The sequence below is a fragment of the Python bivittatus genome, unplaced genomic scaffold (genome assembly GCF_059951505.1).
Source record: "Python bivittatus isolate LINGU-HERP-01145 unplaced genomic scaffold, Pbiv_v1 ctg000850_np1212, whole genome shotgun sequence".
NCBI classification, from domain to species: domain Eukaryota; kingdom Metazoa; phylum Chordata; class Lepidosauria; order Squamata; family Pythonidae; genus Python; species Python bivittatus.
In genome coordinates this window covers 14,018,066-14,041,435 of record NW_028277112.1, presented here as the reverse complement: position 1 = coordinate 14,041,435, position 23,370 = coordinate 14,018,066, and the positions used below count along the sequence as shown (strand labels likewise).

The following is a 23,370-nucleotide window of genomic DNA, read 5'->3' as shown; positions in this document are numbered from 1 at the left end:
ATATGGAAGAACTTTCATTAGATGTTTATCCTATACATTGCCAAAACAAATTATATTTTAATTACCACATGCCAACTATCCAGGCATACTGTAATGGTAACTTGAAATGTGTCAGAGATAGGATAAAAATATTGCATTAAACTGAGAGTCTTCAGTGGTTTAAAACATATGTGAAAAAGAAAGGCATTTCATTTCAGCTTTTTGTCATGCATAGTATACACTTTTAATAAGTTGCATCTCAATGAATGTAAAAAGCCTAGTAGCTAATACATGGTTGCCTGAAACCTAAAGATTTGGAAGAATCTTGATGTAGTCCATATTATGATGCAGAATGGTAGAATGATTAAATGCTAATTTATTGTTGGATTAAAAGTAGTTTTCATTGTAAAAGGATTTATTAAAATTAATATTGGGCTAAATAAATGAGTAGTAAGAGGAAAATCATGAAGAAGTCATAAGGAACAATTGGTATTGAAACATTGCCTTAGAGTTTATAAAAAAGGCAATAGTTAAATTTTCCTCGGCCTTAAATGTCTCATCCCACTTTCCACTTAAATTCTGTATTCTGATCTTTTTCACAAAGATATTTAAATGTTATACTTTTTACTTCAGGGGAGGTAGTGCCTTCAGGAAAAGAGCTTGATGGCTTGCAACAAAAGTAATCAGTTAATTAAATCTGTACAGTATATGTTCACAAAGATGCTTATTGATTAAAATTTATTTATTAGATTAAAGTAAGTGTTCATGAATTAATGAAACTTCAAATTACCATCCTAACAAATATGCGTTAAAGTATTTGGGAAAATTGCAATACTAAGAGCATAGACTGTGTTTATGAGTATGTCTCTGGTCATAAAAGCAAAAGAGTAGCAGGCGTTCAATTAGAGGGAAAGGAATGGGGTTGTTGAAGTGTTAGATTACTGCAATTAGGAATTGTTAATGATGAAGTTATAATGAGTGCTAAAAAGGACAGCAGAAACATTCCATTTGGCTAATGGACTAGCTGGATAAAACTTTTTTTTTTTGTTCTATACCAGTAGCAATTCCAACTTCTCATAGTTGTGACATGCTTTCAAAATGTTTTAACTTTTTTTAACAATTAAAAAATAATTTAAAACTTTTCTATATTTGGGGGCATGTGCTCAGGACATGGGATCTCTCACACACATATGCATTCTTTTAGAACTTGAAGCCCTGCTTCTTCATAGCATGGATGGCTGTGTGCAACTCCTGTTGAATCTCTTCAGTCTGTTTTCAATTTCTGCAGTGGTAGCACATTCATTCTCGCAGCTGGTTGATACTTCTAGAATTCTTCTCTTTACCTTGTTCTGTTTTAATTTTAATATAATTTAATTGCATATAAAAAAATCTTGATTTTCTAGACTTCATGTACCTCTTCATATCCTTTGTAATTTACACTACTTGTGTAATGTTGTGACACAGTTACACAAATGACATATTTGCATCTGTTTGCATAATTTGCATAGTAGCATTAGTCAAATGATGTACTTAGTGTAATGCCAGCATCATGAAGCCTCCTGTCATTTTTATCATGATATCAGCAAATGATGTAATTTGTTTCATTTGTGCAATGTCCTCAAGTAAATTAAGTAAATGATATTATTTGCATTACTGTGATAATGTGGTTTTTCAATTTACTGGACTTATTTCCAAAAGTGCAGATATCCTTCTCCCAATTTGTTAAGACAAGGTTTCACTATTGTTTTTCCTGCATGAGAAATTTTAGGTCACAGGCTACAAACCCTATACAGGTAGTCCTCACTTAATGTTCACACATTCAGTGACGGTTCAAAGTTACGATTGTGCTGAATGATGAGTACTTACAAATGGTCCTTGCAGTCGCAGCCATCGCAGCATCCTCACAGTCACGTGATCACGATTTGGGTCTTGGCAATCAGCTCACAATTATGACATTGCAGCATCCTATGGTCACATGATCACCATTTGCGACCTTCATTGCTGGCTTCCAACAAGCAAAGTCAATGGGGAAGCTGGCAGGAGGTAGCAAATGGCAATCATGTGATCATGGGATGCTGTGACCATGTGGGATTCGCCTAAGAACAGCAACTGGGACTGCTGGAACTGCCGTCATAAGTTGGTGCAGTCACATGATGTCACGCTTTATGACCACATCGCTTAGCAATGCAGTTCCTGGTCTCAGTTACCATCAGTAAGCAAGGACTACCTGTATGTACCTTTTTTTACTTTGTTTCTATGGCTCTGAAGGCTTCATTGTGCACTACTAAATTTCTCATTCTTGGATAAACAGCTATTGTTTTCCTTGTCTTGAGGAAGGACTTATAATAAACTTTTGTAAGCACCAATATAAACAGTTCCTTTTGCAAAGACTCTTTTTGCCTATGAGTCACCCTTGGAGGCAAGCAGTATGGCAGATTCTGAGGTTATTACAGCCCCTTGTCATGAGGTGTCTCATCAACCCTCCTCAGATAAGGACCGATTTGCCAGAGGTAGACCTGGTGTTGTGAAGGGCCAACAAAGAAATACAGATAGCAACCAGCTATGCCCTGCCACTTTGACTTTGACTAACAGCCTCCTCCACCCAGCCCTCAAACATCCAGGTATCAGACAAGGTAACAACAGAAGGCATAATTGCAGAGGAAGGCAGGATTAATCTGTGAGAAAACTAGATCAGACAAGACCCAGCAAGGTAGAATAGAGGATCTTTCTATTGAAAAAGCAGTTTGGTTCATTTGGTGCTGCTAGAACAATGTGGTTGTGATGGTCTTTTGTCAGTTCATTCTGTGACAATTTCCTTTTTATTGCTCCCTTAAATTCTGATGAGTTTGTATTTGGGTTATGTTCTCTTGCTGCTTGCCCTTGTATACAATCTGCCTGGTCAAAATGTTACAAGTTTGGGCTGGATTTATGATTTTGAAGAAAAGTCTGATGTCTTAATTGCTCATAAAGATAGACAAGTGCTTCTCTTTGCAAGACCAGGACACTCCTTAATCTTCATCTAATGTTTCTACAATGTCTGAAAAGTTGTTGGGGGCTTCATGTGTGTCCCCATTCTGCTGAGAATTCCCCGGATTCTGCAGTTTTGTTGTCAGCACAAATAAAATCACTTTATAAATGGTCAAAATTTGCTAAAACACCCATCCCGCCTGGTTCCAAGGAGCATAAAAATAAGAAAAAGAAAAGAACCCTCCTCCAAATATTGGGCCTTGTATTTGTGGTTCTTTTGCCATGCTAGTTTCCTCCATCTTTGATCCTGCCTACAATTGTATTGCCCTCTCAGATTTGGGTTTCAATTTCAGAGGAAATCTGTAATAGATGTCTACCAAGAACTTGTTCTCTAAACCAGAAGCAGAGCTATCCTCTTCCTCCATCTCAGGATTTTGGGGATCAAAGCAAATCCCATTATGTTCATCCTGCTTTTGGGAAATCCCATTCCCTAGTTTTCCCTTGGTTCCATAGCCTCTCATTAGCTGTTGCTCTCTTGTCCTACACATCATCAAGCTTTCCATTGTCTTGATTAATACCTATAGGCTCACTGGAGCAGCCCTCTATACTATAATACTAACAACTGCATGTTCAGGCTATCAGTTCTATATTATATTTATTCTTCATCCAGGCTTCGTGACTATAATCCTAACTACAGTAATCATTTGTAAGAAAAACTCCAAAACCAAGAGACTCCTGTAGTATCATTTTTACATCTTTGTGTCCTCGATATGCTTTTTCAATGCAGTTTTCACACCTGAACTCTAGTTGTCCATAGCCTCTTGCCTGAAGATCATGACCTTCTGCACTATCAGGGATCAGTCTTCTATCCTCAGATGCTCTTTAACACCCAATCTTTCAAGTGCTCTAAGTTTTGGGACGCTATTCAGGGAACTTGGTAAATTTAGAGGCATTGCAGCATATCATCAAACTGAAACTATTAGTAGTTTGGGCCTTTGAAAAGCAACTCCAGGGTAGTTTGCTGTATTTGCAAAAAAGGTAGTACCAGGTCCCTCCCACTTTTAGATCTCCCACTGAAATTTCAGTTTTTCTTGTAATCTGCATGCCAAGAGACAGCTGTATCCATGAGGTCTTTCAAACTTGACTTTATTACAGTTTAAATTAGTGCTAAGGCACTTTCTAGTTCCTTTTTAGAAAATTAAAGTATAACACAAGAGTGCCTGAATTCTTTAAAAAAAAAAATTTTTTTTTTTAAAAACTCAAGTTAGTTCAAATAAATTAAAGCACTAATTCTTTAAAAAAGAAATACCTATTCAAAACTGACCTTTCCTTGTCCATGGATGCCTGTCATAACTACTTGTTATATTGGAGGTTCCTATCTCATATTGCTGAGTGAGGTCCTGAATTTCTGTATAATATCCTGCCCTGAACGCACCTCTGGAAAGAGTAGGATGAACTAGGATGCTCCTAGTTTCAGATAATTTCTTACTCTTTTTGAGGATCTTCTAGTACATCTTCAGGTTACCATATATAGTTTCTCTTTGCATCATTAAATAATAGGAATCTTAAATTGTAATTGTGCTTCAGTGTGAATAATGTTTGTAGCTGTTTGATTTCTGTCTTTAATTGTTTGAAATGTGTCTGATGTTTTGTCATGTATATTACTCATTTGGAAGGCAGTTGGCCTTTCCATGTGAACAAGTAAAAGGTGATTAAAATGCTCTATTTCATTTGCAGACAGTGCTAATGAGGAAGAGTTGGAAAAGATCAAGTAAGGTAATTCTTAGCATGTAGCCTTGAAACAACTGATATTTTGTAATGTGCCACCTTGAACTTCAAGATGTGACATGTAGCTTATTCTCTGTAAACCTGTTTCATAATCTTGACAATGGAATGTTCCTTTAATTACTAAAAAATTTTATAGATATACTTTTGTACAGAGTTATTACTGCAGAACATTTGAGTGCATCTGATTAACTGTAGTCAAGAAACATTGATTTATATCAGTATCTATTCATATATTATTCATATTGTCCTTAGTAATCAAAATGACTGTGTATGTGGCAGGCAAAATGTGAAGTATAACTATAGAATGTATATTTTCTTAAGCAGATATATGAATATGTACATACTTTGGTCATTGGTTTTGCCTTCCTGCAGATTTGGGGATAGTAAGATATACTATTTTTTTATAGGTAATGTAAATGTTTCTGCTTTGAGAGGAAATCCTTTAGATACATGCAGCTTTTGTTATATATATTTTAGAAGTTGGTAAGAATGATAGCGTGCAGCTTTGTTCTCACTGCTTGTTATATGCTCCAAGATGTTTTACATTCTTTTGTCAATGTATGTCTACCTCACATATCTCAATAGTTTATTTACAGTAATTAAAATATATAAATGTTTACACTATGGCTGTTTTTCATAGTATAATGCCTCCCTCTACCTTCTTTTTAAGTTTGTCATGCCTTGTAAGATATTGTTTCCTCCTCATTATTATAATGTTCCACTATATTTCCCATCCTTTAAATCATAAACTAAACTAAATACACAACAACCCCCCTAATTTTTTAACTTCCTAACATTGAGGTAATAAGTAAACTATTAATCACCTCTGATAGCACCAGCCATTATTTTGCCCTTAGAAATAATGGCTATTTTCTACCTATACAGAAACATAAAATAGAAGTTTCAGATCACTTTACTTCTAGAATTCACAAGTTCCATGCTTAAAATAAGAAACAAGAATCCAACAATGGTGGTTGTTTATCATTTGGTAGAAGTTTATTTTGGAATTCTTGTCTGTTAACAAACCTATCTCACTTGATCCTGTTTGTTTATATTCCTGTGAATAAGATAGCTGTTCCTTCTCTAGATCTAGCTGTAAATATCTTCCTCTTAATTGTGTGCGAAGGTAGGATTGAGGTATGTGACAACTGTTGCTAGATACTTGCTGTTTCTTACCATTCCTTGTAGTTATTTAATTTGTATTTGGGATCCAATTCTGGCAAATTATGCACCCAGTGATGGTTGTCATTGTTGAATTTGTAGAGTTTTTTGCTTTTGCATCTGATGCATAGACTGTCTTGAAATAAGGCCAATGTAACAAGGTGCATGTTTGTTTTCAGGATTCCTAGCTAATTATCCATGAATAATTGTGCTGGGCTATACTTGGGATATGAATGGGAGTTGCTCTGTAATTTAATAAATCTAAGAACGGATTTTCCTGTTCTCAAATTTATTTTGCAGTTTGAACAGCTCTTTCTGCTTCTGCATTGACATTGACTTGTGAATAGTATGGGCCGTTAATAATATGACTAAAGTTATACTTCCGTGGAAAGAGTGTAAACTGTTTCCCTGACAGTTATGCGGAGTTATTCATTTAGGAATTCATCAGGACAGCCTCATGTATCTATTGTATTTTTTAAGCAAGTAATAGGGCTTGGTAGATTGGCCATGGTTGCAGTCTCAAGTTACCTGCAAAAATAATTTATGCCAGCTAAATATTTATGAACCCGAAGTTCACAAATATCAGTTCCAGTGTTTCAGAGGATCTGTTTTGCACTGATATAAATACCACTGGTTTTGTTGTTTCGTTTTTGCTGAAAAAGTTACCTATACCCTTTTTGCAGAAGTCTTGTCTTTTCACAGTTTGTTTTCTGTTGTTTCAAGTCTGTGTAGATGTAAATCCATCCAAAAATGCCATTTTTCTTGTGTACCAGTACTACTGGTGCTCATTACTCTGTTGGTTTAATTGTCATTTCAGTTACTCCACACTAACTCATCCTTTCTGATTCTGCTTTTACTTTAGAAAGTAGTGGACTGCTATCAGTCCAGCTATTAGGAAATGCTACTTCTGAAACTTAATCAGGAAGAGATCATTTAGGCTACTGAATCTAAAATAAAGCATCCACAACAGATTCCTGTCCATTCGTTGCTTAAAGATATCCTGTGAATAGTGCCTAGCATTTATCTGTGACTGGATTTACTGTCACGTTGCTCTTTTTTACAATATTCAACCAATATCTGATTACCTAGAATTTATCATCTAGCTGATTATTATTTTTATTATTATTTATGTAAATTTGATACAAATTTAATATAAATTTGATTAATAAATAAACAAATTTGTTATAGCCACCCACTCCAATGGACTCTAGCTACTGTACAACATCAGAAAACAGTAAAAACAATTAAAAGCATAAAACCACATAGACAGCCCAGACTAAACAGTCATATCTGCAACAGGAAGCCACAACAGGAGCCCCAGAAATACATTAAGCCCAGCCCCGGGACCAACCAGGTTTTAAGAGCTTTCTGGAATCCCAGGAGAGAGGGCGCTTTCCATATCTCTGAGGGGATCCTGTTCCAGAGGGTGGGGGCTGCGACATACAAGACACGTTTCCTAGCCGCAGCTGCCACCTGCTCTTTGAGCAGTAGCTGCAAGTCGAGAAGAACCCCCAAGTTGCACACCAGTCTCAAATGGGGGAGTGCTACCCCATCCAAGACCAACAATGGTAACATCCCCAATCTTGGGGGCCAAATAGCTACATTCACTAAGTCTTGTCAGGATTGAGCCAAAGTGTGTTCCACACCATCCAGACTCGAACAGCCTCCAGACACTGGGTCAGGACATCAACAACTTCACCTGCGCAGCTCAGGGTTGAGATATAAAGCTGGGTTTCATCAGCATACTGCTGATACCAAACCCCTAACCAGTGGATGATCTCACCCAGCGGTTTTGTGTAGATGTTAAACAGGAGAGGGGAGAGCATCAAGCCCTGAGGCGCCCCACAAGTGAGGGGCTGCAGACATGATCTCTCCCCCGTCAATATTGACTGAAACTGACATTTGAGGAAGGAGGTAAAATATTGCAACACAGTGCCTCCCATTCTGAACCCCTCAGTTGGTCCAGAAGGATATTGTCATTAAATGGTATGGAAAACTACTGAGAGACCAAGGAGCACTAGGATGGGTGCACTACCCCCCATCCCAGCTCCACCATGATCTTGGCTGATATCAAGCATTGTTGACCTTGGTTAATATTTAAATGGGGGAACTACCTCAAAATTTTAGGTTTATTGACTTAGACTCCAGTTTATGAGAAACCTGTGATGACCACTCTTTAAGGACACTTTTTACACTTGCAGCATAGTGATTTAGTTGCCATGCTATCTAGCCCACATTTAACTAGCTTGTTGGGTTTTCTGTGAAATACTTTGCTGAATTCAAAATATATTGTGCCTAGGATATTCCCACAATGTATAGTTAACTAATTTAAAAAATGAGATAAGGTTAGTATTGAAAGGCTTGTTCTTAAGGATATGCTGATTTCTAGTAATTACTGCATTGTTTTATCTAGAATCTTCCCAGGTACTGATTGTCCTATACTTCCCAGATCTTCCTTTTGTTCTTTTTTTAAAGTAGGATAATATTAACCCTCTTCAATCATCTGAAGTCATCTATTCTATTCTGCACCATTCTCCACAATTTTTCAAAGATAAAGGTTCTTCAGAATAATACACATATTAGTCCAGAAGAAAGTTTAGCTGACTGTGAAAGAAATGGAGGAATTTGGGATTATTGTAGTAGTGCACCACTTACTTTGTAACACAGTATTTTGAACTGATGTTTATTTAGAAAAAGGGAGATGAGAAAATAAATCTTAAGATGTATTTGTATCAGTGTAGTGGAATTAAGAAATAATGAATTTAAGCTAGATAGTGTAACAAGAAGGCAATTATTAACAAATATACTTTCTCAAATAGATGAGAACAAAAATACAAAGAGTGGATCCTAAAGTGGGCCTCTATTCACCTAATATGTTATTTATGCCTGTTCCTTTTCCATATATAATTTTACATAGGTATGGATGTTCAGGAGGCTGTGGAGACAATGAGGAGTTGGGTAATCTTTGTTCATGAACATCAAATCTGTTCCATTCACAAAATCAGGATCTAAGGCATTGTTTTAGATAGTATGGATATTTTGTTCTGAATACTTTGTCTTGGAATCTTGTTGTGGATAGATAGTTGCCATGTTTCTTAGGCTAAATGTTGATGCTAATTTGTAAACATCCTTTTCAGGCAACTAAATGGAAATTTTGTTTAAAAGGTTTTATTTTACAATGTATGCCAAGAAAATATGTAGAAACTTCTATTTTATTTCAGATGCCTGATTATTCTTTCAAACTATATAGTAGCAAGCTAGCTTTCAAGTTCAGCTCATTCTTTGCTCACAATTGTTTTAGAAAAGAAACTCTTGGTGTTTTCTTTATTTTTGTCTTCTTGCTTTAAAAAGTGCCTTGCATATTTCTTAACCAGCTTGACATGTTTTGGGTAGCGGTTGGATATAAATCAATTGACAATAAGGCCTAGAGGTAATTGCAAGCAATGCAATATTCTTGATTATTCTTCATCATTAGAAGGAGAACAAAATGTGGAAGTAGATTTGCTGAAAATTTATATACCAGTTTTCAAAAGTTGAGAGGCTACTAAAATGATTTTAAAAGATTAAGGTGTGCATTTTTATTGCAGGTCATGTACATTGTAGCTGGTTAGCTGCAAACCATCATCTAAGAGCTTGCAAATAAATCTGTGTTTGTCATAGAACACGTAGCCCACTAACTAAAGACTCATATCTGGATGAGCTATATAAATAATCACCATTCCATTATTTTTTTCAGAAGTGGAGTAATACTAAAGAATAAGTTGCAGCTTTTTCTTGCTGTTCTAAAACCTTTTTTCATAAATGTCCATCCATCAAAGAAATTTCCTAAACATTAAGAAATGTTCTAAACTTTCCTAAATATTTTCTTAAAATAATCATTCTGTTCTGAAAGCAAATTACAAAGTTATTGTTTGCTTCTGATTTAGTAAATCAGGGTTCTCTCTGCACCTGAAGTTTCAGACCCAGAGTATACGTCTGTCGGACCTGCACAGAAAAGCTCAGTTATGGAGAGGAATAGTCAGTATCACTTTAATTGAAGGTCGTGAACTCAAGGCCATGGATCCAAATGGGCTCAGTGACCCATATGTGAAATTTCGGCTGGGACATCAGAAGTACAAGAGTAAGGTAACTTTCAACTTTCTTTAACTAATTTTTAGAGATGGTGGTAGAATTTTTTTTTTGTAACTTCAGCATTTTTTGTTGAAATCACTATTTGATTATTTTCTTAAGACTGCAGTAGTAAAATCTTAAATAGCCTTAATATTACCCAGTGTTGGAACTCTAGGTTTAAAGGTGGTGACCTACTAAATCACACCCCCAAATACAGTTAAATGATTTTAGACCTGGGCTTAATTAGATACTTGAGCGTTAGGCTATATTCAACAAAATGCAGTTCAGTAGTGATAAATGTTTGGTTCTGCAACAAGAAGTACAAGAAGGATGCGGAAGAAGTGGAAAAAGTACAGAGAAGAGCACCAAAGGTAGGGAGAGGCTTGGAAACTAAATCTTGTGAAGAATGATTAAAAGACCTGGGTATGTTCAGATTAAAGAAGATAAAGCTAAGGGGAAGCATGTGTTAGGTTCAGCCCAAGAATCACCACAAGACAGTCCAGAATTCAGCTCAGCTTCTTTATTAGCTTGCACCTAATAGACAGAATCACGCCAGACTAACTCTAATCCCCCAACAATAGCAACTGTAACCACCATGCCCTTGGGGGGGACAGTCTCCTCCTCTTGACTGTCACACAGTCCATCTGGGGGCTGAGGAGATGCTTTCCTTGGAATGTCTCTCCCCCCTCCCTGTAACCTTGAAGCTCCATTCCAGAATCCTCCCCGCTCATCCCTTCCATCACAGCATGATAGTAGTCTTCCAATATTTAAAGGGCTGTCACAGGGAAGAGCATGTTGATTTGCTTTCCATATGTCTGAAGGTAGGACAACAACCAAAGGGTGGAAGCTTTACAGAGAGAAATCCAAATTCAAAATAAGGAGGAATTTCCTGACCGTGAGAGTTATTAAGCAGCAGAACAGCTTGCCTTCTGGAATCATGGGTGCTCCATCATTGGAGGTCTTCAAACAAATGTTGGATGTCTGCTTGAGATGGTCTGAAGATTTCTGCTTTGGGCAGGGGATGGGTCTAGAAGATCTCAAGGGTCCCTGCCTAATCCCATGATTTGTATGATTCTATGAACTTACTGGCTCCTAATCTGAAAAACAGTAGGCATGTTATGAATCCCTCCATTTCACTTAGCTGGTCTCTGGATATTTGCTCTCAAATATGCTGTTACACTATCCACATGTTTTTATATATGTAATGGGAATCTTTTTCTCTTTTAAATAGCAAATATTCTCATATGATTATAACATTGTATTCTTTTGTTGAAACCTCCTTGAATTTTAAAAATGGTATGCAATTGCACATTGGAAACGATGTTCCAGAGCCCTGTGGGGCATTTGGACCTACCTACATGAATATTTAAACTGTGAGCCTGTGTTACAGCAAAATATTAGTGTCAGATCTCAGTTAGAAAATTTCAACCTAACTTGAGGGACTGATTTGATTGGAAGAACAAGAATGCAGAGAATGTAAACAAGTATCCCTTACCAGTAGACACTGTGAGCTAGAGAGAAGAGGAAACCCAGTTTTCTTCTTCTGAGCTGGTGGTACTGCAAGAAAGCACAAAGGTATTTGAAATTTGAGTGGGAACCACCATTCCTGCTTGCTCAGAAACTCTCAACTGTACTACAGGTAGTCACTGGGTTAAGAATGCCCAATTTAAGGACGATTCATAGTTAAGAACGGAGCCTATTGTAGCAAAATTTGAGTTAAATACATGATGATTTGAGTTAAATACACAATGGTTTGAGTTCATTACACGATACTACTTATATGGTATTATACAATAAGACTGTTCTGGCTTACATACAAATTTGACTTAAGGACAAATCTTGGGAACAGAAGTCATTCTTAAACTGGGGACTACCTATACATTGCTATCATTTTCTGGAATAAAATAAAATAAAAAATTCTAGCTGCATTTGTGCTTGTCTTCATGCAAGCCAGACAATTTGTAAATAAATGAAATACTAAATAAGTTCCAAAAGATATCCAAAGTAGTATTTTTGGTATGTCTAATAGATTGAACAAGAGGTTCAGTAGATTCTGACCTTTATTTTCTGATTTATCAAGTATGATATACCTGAAAAGAGTACAAGCTAAATTCATAAGGGTGATTCTGCAAGTGCCCAGATGTGTCTGCAATGCACAACTATGCTTGGAAACAGGCACGATAAAGGATGAATAGAAAGTGCACCTAGCCTCGCTGAATTTCTGGCTAAAAATAAAATATTATCTGCAGGGCTTAGCTCCACTTAATTTTCAGGATAAATTTCAATCCTTGTGGAAAAAGGACATCGAGCTCAACCTCTCTAAGTTAGGCTGTTCTACGGCTGGGATTAGCAATGGAACATGAGCAGGCAAGAATGGCCATAGAGCAAAGGACAGAGGATATAGAACGACAAGCAGATTTAGGGAAGGTTCCATCCTTTTTATCCCCGTCATGCTGCAAGTTTACGGTCACTGCTGCCAGATACCTAGCGCAGCTCGAGCTCCCCAGTCATCGGAAAGCATTCTCCTTAGCTTGTTGTCATGCTCTTCCTTCAGCGGTGCTGGATGGCAAATATAAAAAAATTCCGTTAGCTGCAAGGCTTTGTCCTTGTGATGCCAAGGAAGTGGAAGATATGGGTCATATTCTCCTCCATTGTACCTTCTACCAAGTTCCACAGAGTAAATTGCTTGCTCCCTTGATCAGTAAGCAGCCTGGCTGTCAAGAATCAGATCACCTTCAAATGCTTCTTATGGATGATCGGCCTTGTGTTACAGTGCAGGTAGCCAGGTTCTGCGCGGCGGCAATAAATATCCGCCAACATCGGATAGGAAGCTAGCTGAAAGGTTTTGCAGTAATGGATTATAGTCAATTAGTGTTTTAGTTTGCATTATCAGGTACCTTTAGAATGTGGCTCAAAAGTATGATAAAAAAATTATCAGAATTTGTAATATTTTATTACTGTTATTTGACAGCTACCAGTTTAAACAAGGTCCTTATGTAGATTTTTGTTTGTTTTGGTCACTGTATTAAATTCTACCATTAGATCTGCTAGTCCTTAATAGGGCAAGCTCCTGCTATATAGATGTATTTTATATAAGTCTAGATATTATTAAATTCCATTTAATTTTAGATATGATTACATTTTAGATGTCATCAAATTTTTAATTTTAGATGTTATATTGTAGGTAAATTTCAGATACTACCTTACTTATATCTTAGACATAGAGTGCTTTGTCTGAATTCTACCTATGGCTTTGTGCCAGGTTGCTTTATATATGTATTCTAAATGTGCATTAGATGTTATCTAAAGATTTCTCAGTTTTATAAGTGATCACAGGTCACTTATGAACAAACTTCTTGTACTGTTCTAAGACTGTAATAAAGTGAAACTGAACTGAACTACTGTTTCTGGATTTTCTGGATTTTTTTCTCCATTCTGTCTCTCATAGTTGAGGTATACCTATGATGAAAATTACAGGCCTCTCTCATCTTTTTAAGTGGGAGAACTTGCACAATTGGTGGCTGACTAAATACTTTTTTGCCCCACTGTATCTGATTTCACTTTTTTTTTTATTTTGCAAAATTTTATGTTTTACAAAAATGAAGATCGAACCATTTTTTTTTTCCTGAGGAGAGTCCTGAAACTTTGACAGCACCCTATAGAGATTGATTAGTCTGTGTACAATATCCTCCTACATTTTACCTTCATATTGTAGATGCCATGCATATTTTAAATACAGGTAGTCCTTAGTTAACATCAGTAATTGGCACCAGGACAGTCATAAAGCATGATGTCACATGAGCACACCAATTTACGATGGCAGTTCCAGTTGTAGTTGCTAGGCAAATCCCACGTTGTTGTTACATGTGATGTCACATTATTGCCATATGTGACCTCCTGCTGGCTTCCCCACTGACTTTGCTTGTTGGAAGCCAGCAGTAAAGGTCGTAAATGGTGATCATGGGACCACAGGATGCTGCAACCGTGGGAAGTGCAAGCCAGTCACCAAGCTCTTGAATCATGATCATGTGACGATGGGGACGCTGCAAAGGCTGCAGCTTTGAGGACTGGCCATAAGTCTCCTTGTTTAGTGCCGTTGTAAATTTGAATGGTCACTGAACGAATGGTTGTTAACTGAGGACTACCTATAGTGGCCACTTTTTCCCTTTCCTTCCAACTTTTTTTGGTTGTGGTGTCTTGTGTTGACTATGTTGTGTGAAAGTTTATACAGTTTTTTATGACTTGCCCATTATGGAATTTCTAATTTTTCTTATGGCCAAAATGTAATTTTGTATTATTTGTCTGACGTGTGTGTGTGTCTGTGTCTGTGTGCGTGTATGCATATTAAATGAGCATAAATGCTGATTGAATATTTTCATACACACAAATTTTGTAGGTTTCTTGCCAAGGACCCTTATGTTATATACTATTTTCATACATAATATTGATGGGAAGAAGCCTGATCCTTATTGGCTATGTGGAATAAATAGAGGATTTGTATTATTTAGGTAAAGAAGTCTTTCTTATTCTTTCTCAATTCAGGAGCTATTTACAGTGACTCAGAGAAACCTTCTGGGGTTTTGGACATGTCATTTCTAGCTCTACTGTGGGTACAAAAACTTGAACCTTGAATTTTCTCTACGTAACAAGTGTGTGTTGTACCACTGAGCTCTGCTCCTGCCTCAGATTCTATTTTGGTCAAATTATTTCTTCCCAGGAATAAAAACTCTTGAGTAGTAAATTAAATAGTATATTTTATGTAGTTTCTGAGAATTGGATGAAGAATGTCCTGTTTTCTTTTTATGTAATATTTATTTGTTTTGAAGATGTTTGTTTTTAATAATTCAGCTCTTTTTATTATAGTTTTATTTTTCAAAAAGGAAATAATATACTGAGAAAAGAAATTAATTTTTTATAAATGTCAGATTGAAAAAGGCATAACATCTGTTTCTTCTCACTGTGTTTCATAAGCGAGAAAAAAATTAATCTATTTCAAGAGTTTAAAGGAGAAACAAACTAGAAACTCAGTACACCAGTTTTTTTGTTATAAAAGGCAAATATACTGAAGTAATAATATGCCTGATATTACAGTTTTCATAGAGCTTTTTTGTGTTTTGAGAAGATTTTAGCATATTTCTCAGTGAACATTTTAATACATCTGGACAAATGTATTTCCTACTATCCAGGAGAGAAATAATATTTAAATAAAAAACTAAGGTAAATGAGTAACTTTTAAAATAAAATAATATTTTGCTGTTCTTGAAGATAAAAAACATCATAACTCAGTAATTTTTTTTTCTCTCCAGATAATGTCAAAAACTTTGAATCCCAGGTGGAGAGAACAATTTGACTTACATCTGTATGAGGAACGAGGCGGAATTATTGATATTACAGTGTGGGACAAAGATGCTGGCAAAAAGGATGATTTTATTGGCAGGTTTGTCTACAAATAACTTGTATTATGAGAATGAGCTTTGAATAAAAAGAGAAAGTATAATTTTGAATTGCCTGAAGTAAACTTTTGGTATTTAAAAGAGGAAATAAATTTAGATATTCCCTAATTCTTTTTGTCAATGTAGGGAAATAGTTTTATTGATTTATTGATGGCAGATCTTACCAACCAAAAGACATCCCTTTTCAAAATTGAATTTCAAAAGAATCAGGGCACAAGAAGTTTAACTCAATTATTGACTATACAGTGCTATCTGTCTGTCTATATATAGAGCATCACATGTGAGGGTAAAACAGAATGATCAGCATCAGAAGCTTGAATATGATTTTGGATGAGGGAAATGTCAATTTCTGTAAAGATGAGTATGTATTATTTGATCAAGTTAACCAAGAACTCCTTATAAAACTTCTACATATCTTTAGAGGCATTGTTATTAGGAAATTTCAGATTCAAATACTCAAGCTAGTAACTGACATTAGGTATACATACATATTGACATATTGATATTGTGTCTAAATGTTAAGCTGTAGCTGATATTAACTTGGTTTATTAAACAAGACAGAACCTGATTTGAATGCTAGCAGAGAAAGTATGGTATGGCTGGCTGCTCTGCAAGTACTGGTTACTTACAGTCTCTGCAATTGTATTTTGGAGAGAGACTTCTGCATTCGTGGGGCCTGAGAAAATTAGTTCCATTCCTCATTCCCCAGAGCTTCTGCTAACAGTCCAAAAGGTGACATGACTTCAGATTATAGTCTGTGATCTAAAAATTCATAGTATAGTTGCTTAGGATAGAACCTAAAGAATAGTTAAAATTTTGAAGAGAAAATTGTAGTAGCTTAAACTGTAAAGCTGTTGAGTTAGAATTTCATAAAAAATCATTTCCTATTATTTATATATCTATAAAACTCTGGAATGTCCTCTTATTTGCCATGAATTTAATTTTCATGTAGTACATTAGGTTATTTTTCATTATGCATTGAGAAGCAGCTTTTAGCTGTTCCAATAATTTTTTTTTTTAGTGTATTTAGTTTTCAGGTGTTTGGCAGGCTGCTTCAGTAATCAACTTATGCGACTTACTGTTTTTGCTTTATCCTAACAACTTACAACTTCAATATTTTCCCTGTCGAATATGTGATTAGTTTTAAGGGCATGGTAGCTGTTTTGTGTTTTCAGTCTTGTTTTTTTATTGCAGTTTTATATTCCTTAACTGTTAGATGCAGTTGGCACCCTATTTGTCCTATGTAGTAGTAGTTGCAATCCATATACAAATAATTTTGTATATGACATTAGTTGTGTCTTGGTAGGGTGTGCAGTCTTTTGGTTTGTAATGCTTTTGTGGGTTGTTGGGCTACTGTGATGCCTAGTGGTTGGAGTAGTCTACTGGTGTGTTCTGATGCATTTTTTATGTATGGGAATGTTATAGTAGTTCTTGGAGGGGGCTCTATCTGTTCTTTGTTTTGATTCCTAGGTAATTTTTAAAATGAAACTGGGGGTAGTTGTTTTTCTTGAATATATTTTGGAGGTACAGTACAGTCTCGCTTATCCGACATAAACAGGCCGGCAGAACGTTGGATAAGCGAAAATGTCAGATAACACACAGTAACGATTGAGTGCGGTTAAAAAAGAAAAAAAAACACGATCCGCTGCGCCTGTTGCAATCGATTTTTGCGTTGCGGCGCCGCACCGTCAGGAGCAACAAGAAAGAGTACACTCACGCTCGCAAACAAGCGGCACACTTTTCTCGTCGCCGATTTATGCGTCGTGTTGTGTTTTTTTTAGGGGCATCGGATAAGACGGAATGTCGGATAAGCGAAGGTCGGTTAAACGAGACTATACTGTAGTTAAGTTCTCCCTTTCTGAGTGTTAATGAGCTGCAGTACTTAGGTAGCTGATTTTGTGAGCTGTGGGATGGTTACTGAAGAAATTTAAAATGTGTTCAGGGTTTATTTTTCTGTAAACTTGGGTAGCTGTTGTTCTGTTGGTGATAAGGATGTCAAGGAATGGGAGTTTCTTTTCTTTCTTAGTCTCTTTGGTGAATTTGATCCCTGGGCATGTGAAATTAAGTGTTTGAAGTGTGCTTCCGATTTGATTTTCTTTTAGGATGACAAATGTGTCATTGAAATGTCTGATGCATGTTTGGGATTTGATTTTGTTCTAGTGTTACATGACTATTTCTGCTATGCACATGAGATGGGGGATCCCATAGATGTTCTGGTGACTTGTTGTTATACACAGTTGTTAAATTGAAAATAGGTGGTGAGGCTAAGGCTCCATGAGGTTGGGAATTGAGATTTTGGTGTTCTGCATTGAATGGTGTTCTTGTAAATTAGCTTTAACTGTGTTTCCTTTCTTTTTTATTGCATGCTTTTATTGTTTATTACTCCTTTTCTGCACTCTGCATAAATGTTGTTTATCCCCAAAGGGAGTAGCAACTCAAGGTGTATATATGAAAATGATAAGCAGTAATTGTGAGCTTAACTTGGACCTGCTGGATTGTCAGGTTAAGGTGAACAATATTCCTCCATCCCCACTTTAAGTGATTACTGAGGACTAGGGTATTCTGTTGATATCAACCAACAAATTGTATAACTGAGGGTAGACGCTTACTGTGGGACCTAATGGGCTTTGGTTTCTATTGGTTTCTATTTTCTTCAATGTATGATATAGTTAATGCTCATGCAGAGAAAAAAGTCACAAGACAAATTTCATTAGAGGGCAGAAGAATTTTACTTTTTTTTTAGTGACATCTTAACAAAAAGAATCATAAGTATCCCAGCAAAGTAAAGTAGTAATGCACAATATAGTAGTTAGCAAGCTTTGATACACATACCAATTTATAAATTCTAAGACTTTCAGTGTAATCTCACACCATTATGTGCATTATCTTACCCACTTTAGAGCACAGCTGTAGGAGAAGAGGAAGATGTTGTTTTCTATCTGTGGTGACCTCTTCCTGTTTGGCATCATGTTTCACATGTGAACCCATGGCATATATATGCTTAAGGGAGCTTAGCATAACAGAGCTCCCTGTTATGTCTGCATGCAGAGGAAACTATGAAAAACGTATTCAGGGCATTTGCCATAAGATATGATAGGGGATCTGTTCAAAGTGTGTTTCACCTTTTGAACTCTTGGCTTGAACCAGCTTAACACCTCAAGGGCTTTGCCTGAGTTTGTTATCTGTATTGCACGCCTAGGTTAGGGCTTTGCCCATTAACAGTTTGTTGTCAGTGAGGAATTACAGGAATTGTGAATAATGTGCAAAACAGGCCTGCTTCTAGCTTTCCTTTTTCTGGAAAGCTAGCATGCAGGACTGCCTGATGCAACAGCAAAATGGTTAATAAATGATCTTTTTGAACATGATCTACTGGCAGGATCTGCAAGAGTTAAGGGCAGTAGGACTACCTTACACTCATTCTTATGTAAGCCATCCATCTCTGACATCATAAAAGAACTGTTGGTCCCTGTGAAAGATTTAGTGAACTTGAAGAAAAGTTGCTATATAAACATTTAATTTTCTATTTCATTATTCTTACTATTATTATTAAAATTTATTATGGCTGGCTACTCCAAAAGGCTCTAGGCAGCTTACAACATCCAAATATACAATTAAAACAATTAAATACATGATAGCAAAACCCAGCAGCCTGGGCTAACAACAACAATAACAAAAAACAAACATGACGGGCTCCACAACACATTGACCCCAGCTCTGGGAACAAAGCCAGATCTTAAGGGCCTTCCAGAATCCCAGGAGTGGGTGCCATAGGTATCTCTGGTGGGATGCTGTTCCAGAGGGCAGGGGCAGCAGCAGAGAATGCACACTTCCTCTGTCCCACAAGGTGAAAACTTTTAATTGAGGGTACCTGGAGCAAACTCACTCTGCCTGAATGTATTGGGCAGGCAAAAATGATTGGAGATAGGTGGTCCCACTGATAACCAGGCTCTATGCTATGAAGGGCTTTATAGGTGATGACCAGCACACTGAATTGCACCTGGAAGCTGACTGGTAACCAGTGCAGCTTGCGTAGCAGAGATGATACATGGGCATAATGAGAAGTGCCTATTACTGCTCATATTGCTTCATTTTCAACCAGCTGTAGCTTCAGGGTGTACTTCAAGTGTAGTTCCATGTACAGTGGATTGCAGTAGTCCAGTCATGAGGTGACCAGGGTGTGAGTGATCATCTGAAGGGCCTCCCAGTCGAGAAAAGGGTGCAACTGGTACACAAGATGAACCCGTGCAAGACCCACAGCTGCTACCTGCTCAGGAGCAATATCTGTGAGTCCAGAAAGGCCCCCAGGTTGCACACCAGTGTTGAATGGGGAAGTTCAACCTCATCAAAGACCAGTGATGAAAATGTCCCCAGCCCAGGGGGACCAAACAGCCGCAGCCACTCAGGCTGCATGTCAGGATTCAGTCATAGTCTTTTCCTCCTCATCCAGACCTAGACACCTTCCAGACATTGGGTTACTACACTGATAGCTTCACCTGCAGAGCCTGGGGTTGAAATGTATGTTGTACATACGTTGTACGTACGTTGTATGTACGTTGTTCGTACGTTTACGTTTATGTACGTACAAGGGTTTATGGGCACAATCTCTCCCTTCCTGTCAACAATTAGTGAAAATGACTACTGAGGAAAGACTGAGGACCCACCCCAATCCAAGTCATTCCAAGTTTGGTCCCTCCCAGCCTTGAGCCTCAGTAAGGTAAAGGACTGCCTCCAACTGCATCCACCCGCATATCTCCCCCCAATCTCTGCCCTTGGGTTTGAGCTCCAGGAGAAGAAGGGGAGCTATCATGCTCTCAACAGTAGTGGAGCCTTTTAAAGGATATTGGGTTCACTAATTTCAGTTTCTAATCACTTTTGGAAATTACCTATCTAACTGTCTTAAGGCTATTACAGATCTTCAAAATGACAAATTTGAAAGCCACCTGGTGAATTTACCTTCATTCCAGAATAAAAGAAAAATTAAGTATAAGCTTAAGAATTTAAAGAATTTGAAACAAACAGCAAAAAGCTAAATAAGACTTTAATCCAAGAAAGTTAGAAATGAATTAAGAGACCAGACAAATTTGGAATATTAGAACTTTTGCTGTAAGATTTTGGAAATAATTATATAAACAAACAGCACCTTCGTGGGAACTGAATTGTTTAGTCTACCTTAAGTCATAACAGAAATTTGAGACTTTATGATTTCAGAAATTGGACATTACATTGGACTAAAGATTCCAGGCATAAAAGGAAAAGAGAGAGAGAGAAAGACAGGTTTGCCTTTTGTCATTGGTCAGCATTGAGACAAAATGACAGAAAATGGTATGACATTTGAAATATTCTAGGAAATATTTTTTATTTTTTATTTATATATCAAATTTGTCCCCGCCCATCTCATTAAAAAGCGACTCTGGGTGGTTTACAGAAAAGATAAATATTAATTAAAAATGCAATATAATAGTAGTCCTAAATAAATAATAAGTACATTTCAAAGATTGATGGTAACTAGAGAGTATTAGGCTCAGAGAGTGTCATCAGGGTGCCAGCCACCCCCAGGGTTGGTTAAAACTCTTGTTGCCCCACGCAAGGTGGCAGAGCCAGGTCGTTAGTTCTTTCCAGAAAGCCCAAGAGGGTAGGGGCCTGCCACACCTCTGGGGGGGAAATATTCCAGAAGGTGGGGCAATGGCAGAGAAGGCTCTACTCCTGGGCCCCACCAGCTGACATTCTCTCACTGATAGGGTCTGTAACTTGCTTTATCTTCCTGACCAGGTGGGGTAGGTTGATGTGATGTGGGTGAGATGGTCCCTCAGGTAGCCTGGACCCATGCCACGTAGGGCTTTAAAGGTAATAACCCAACACCTTGAATTGGAGCTGGAAGCAAAATGGGACCCAATATAGGTCCCACAGCAAACTTGTTATATGTGCCATCCTTGGGGCACCCAAGATTGTCTATGTGGTCTCATTTTTAGTAGCTACAATATCAACAATGATGTCTGCGTCTATGGATAGGCTATGCCCAAAAGATGTTAAAGAAAAAATGACAAATGTGAAAGAGAATATCCTGTGGCCTCCTCTCGAGGAGCAGCCATCCAGAATACAAGTGGGCAATCTCCCATCCTCTCCTTATCCAGAGAGGTTCCGTGGGACTGGTCTACCCACTGGTCCTTCATTCGTGGCTGTGCAACGTTGCCTCCGCTTATTCCAAACCATGCTAGCTTGTCATTTGGAAATCCAGAATTTCATCTTTCAAATCAAAGGGAGACTATTTAAAATTGTGAATCTAAATCCACAACTACAGTACAATGATTTCTCCATTCTGTGAGAGGATATTTGGAAAGCTACAATCCTCCAAATTTGTCTGCCTCATTGCTCATTTCTCTAGTAGCACAGAAGCAAAAGAGGCCAGTTAGGCCATTTAGGCCAACCTTCTGCTTAGTGACTCATCCTTATGAATAAGTTAAATAACATAAATCTTAACTATATACTTAACTAAGTAACTATAAATCTTAATATAGATTTTCTTAATTCTTCTCTTTCTTGGCATATAAAATTACAGTCCCATGGTTGATTTCTCTCAGTTATGTACTGTAATCGCTTTATATTTTACTTCCTATTTTTCCAATTATACTTCCAAAAGAAAATCTATTAATTCAAAATTACACTTACTATTAGATAAGTTGAAGCCTCTTCTGATGACAGGCATTTTTGTTAGTGGATTATCTCACCAGTATCATTTTCCTTTCTTTCACTGTTTTGTTAACAATTATCTTAACTTTTTCTTTTTCTTTGCTACTGAAGACGATCTTGGCTGCCACTTTTACAATAATCAGCTCATAAAACTCTGTTACTGTTGCATCTTTAACACATAAAAATAATCTGGCCAAATTGGCTGCTGCCAGCTCTAATACATATATCCAGGAGAGAGTGTGATGAGGAAACAAGTTAACAAATCTCATGTTGTGCAGTGTTACTGGGTTGGCATTATTTTACTCCAATATATCAGCATTTATACTGCTAGTTATTAGTATGAAACTAATATGTTCATTTCAAAATAATGTTTGCTTATATTTTTACATCAAGCTATTCCTGCTGAATGATTTTCACCATCCTTTTCAGAATATATAAGCTCTGTGCAGAACACAGTGTAGAATTTTGATAACGTCATAATTTCTTTGCATTACTGGTATGTGTGTGTGTGTGCTCACACACACATGTTCCATGTCATCTCAGTTCAACTTTTTGACAGTTATTTCTATAGTGAGAAAGGGATTGCATCATTTTGTCCAACTTAATTTAATAATAATTATTAACTGAGGCCTTGAAATGTGTCTTGGACTTTGCTGCATCAATTTTCCATCAACCCTGTTCATTTAATGGCAGAGATGTTTTAGCAAAGAGTCACTTATTCAGTTCAGAAAATGATGCTAGCCCCCTTCTGCATTTGAACCGTACACATAGTCTTACAAGTATGTTGAACTATGGTTATACATAAGGAAATTTGTATACTAAAAATTCGTACAAAAGAGATAAATTTGCATTCCTTTTTTTGAAAGTCTACCTTTGTATGACTGCAAGAGTTGACTTTATATCTCGCTAAACATTGTGGATACAAGATAGATAGGAGTGGATTCTCTCCTGTTTAGATAAAATATTAATAAGGAATGGTATTGGAATAGGGTTACTTTCCTATAGTTGACTTCATTTTTAGGTAGCCAGGCTGAGTTCCTATTAAAGTGACTCAAGATATTCTGGAACTTAGGCAGACCAGCATTAAACTGCAAATATTTGGTCATTTGGAAATCAGCATTTGAGGCTACAGAAATAAAAGAATGCTCTTTCATGCTTAGGCAGAAAGTTGAAATAGTTTCACACAGGTTTGTTTTACTTTCTGCAAACTTCAGGGATGCTAATC

The 23,370-nt window shown here is 36.9% G+C and overlaps 1 protein-coding gene across 2 annotated transcripts in view; it reads left to right on the top strand.

Moving 5' to 3' along the window:
* MCTP1 (multiple C2 and transmembrane domain containing 1) overlaps positions 1-23,370 on the top strand; it is a 197,444-nt gene that overhangs the window by 59,356 nt on the left and 114,718 nt on the right. For both annotated transcript variants that reach the window (XM_007425963.4, XM_088130050.1), the window contains 3 exons: positions 4,684-4,722; positions 9,850-10,020; positions 15,312-15,442. In XM_007425963.4, the coding sequence (XP_007426025.2) occupies positions 4,684-4,722; positions 9,850-10,020; positions 15,312-15,442 (341 nt within the window). The remainder of the gene's footprint in view (positions 1-4,683; positions 4,723-9,849; positions 10,021-15,311; positions 15,443-23,370) is intronic.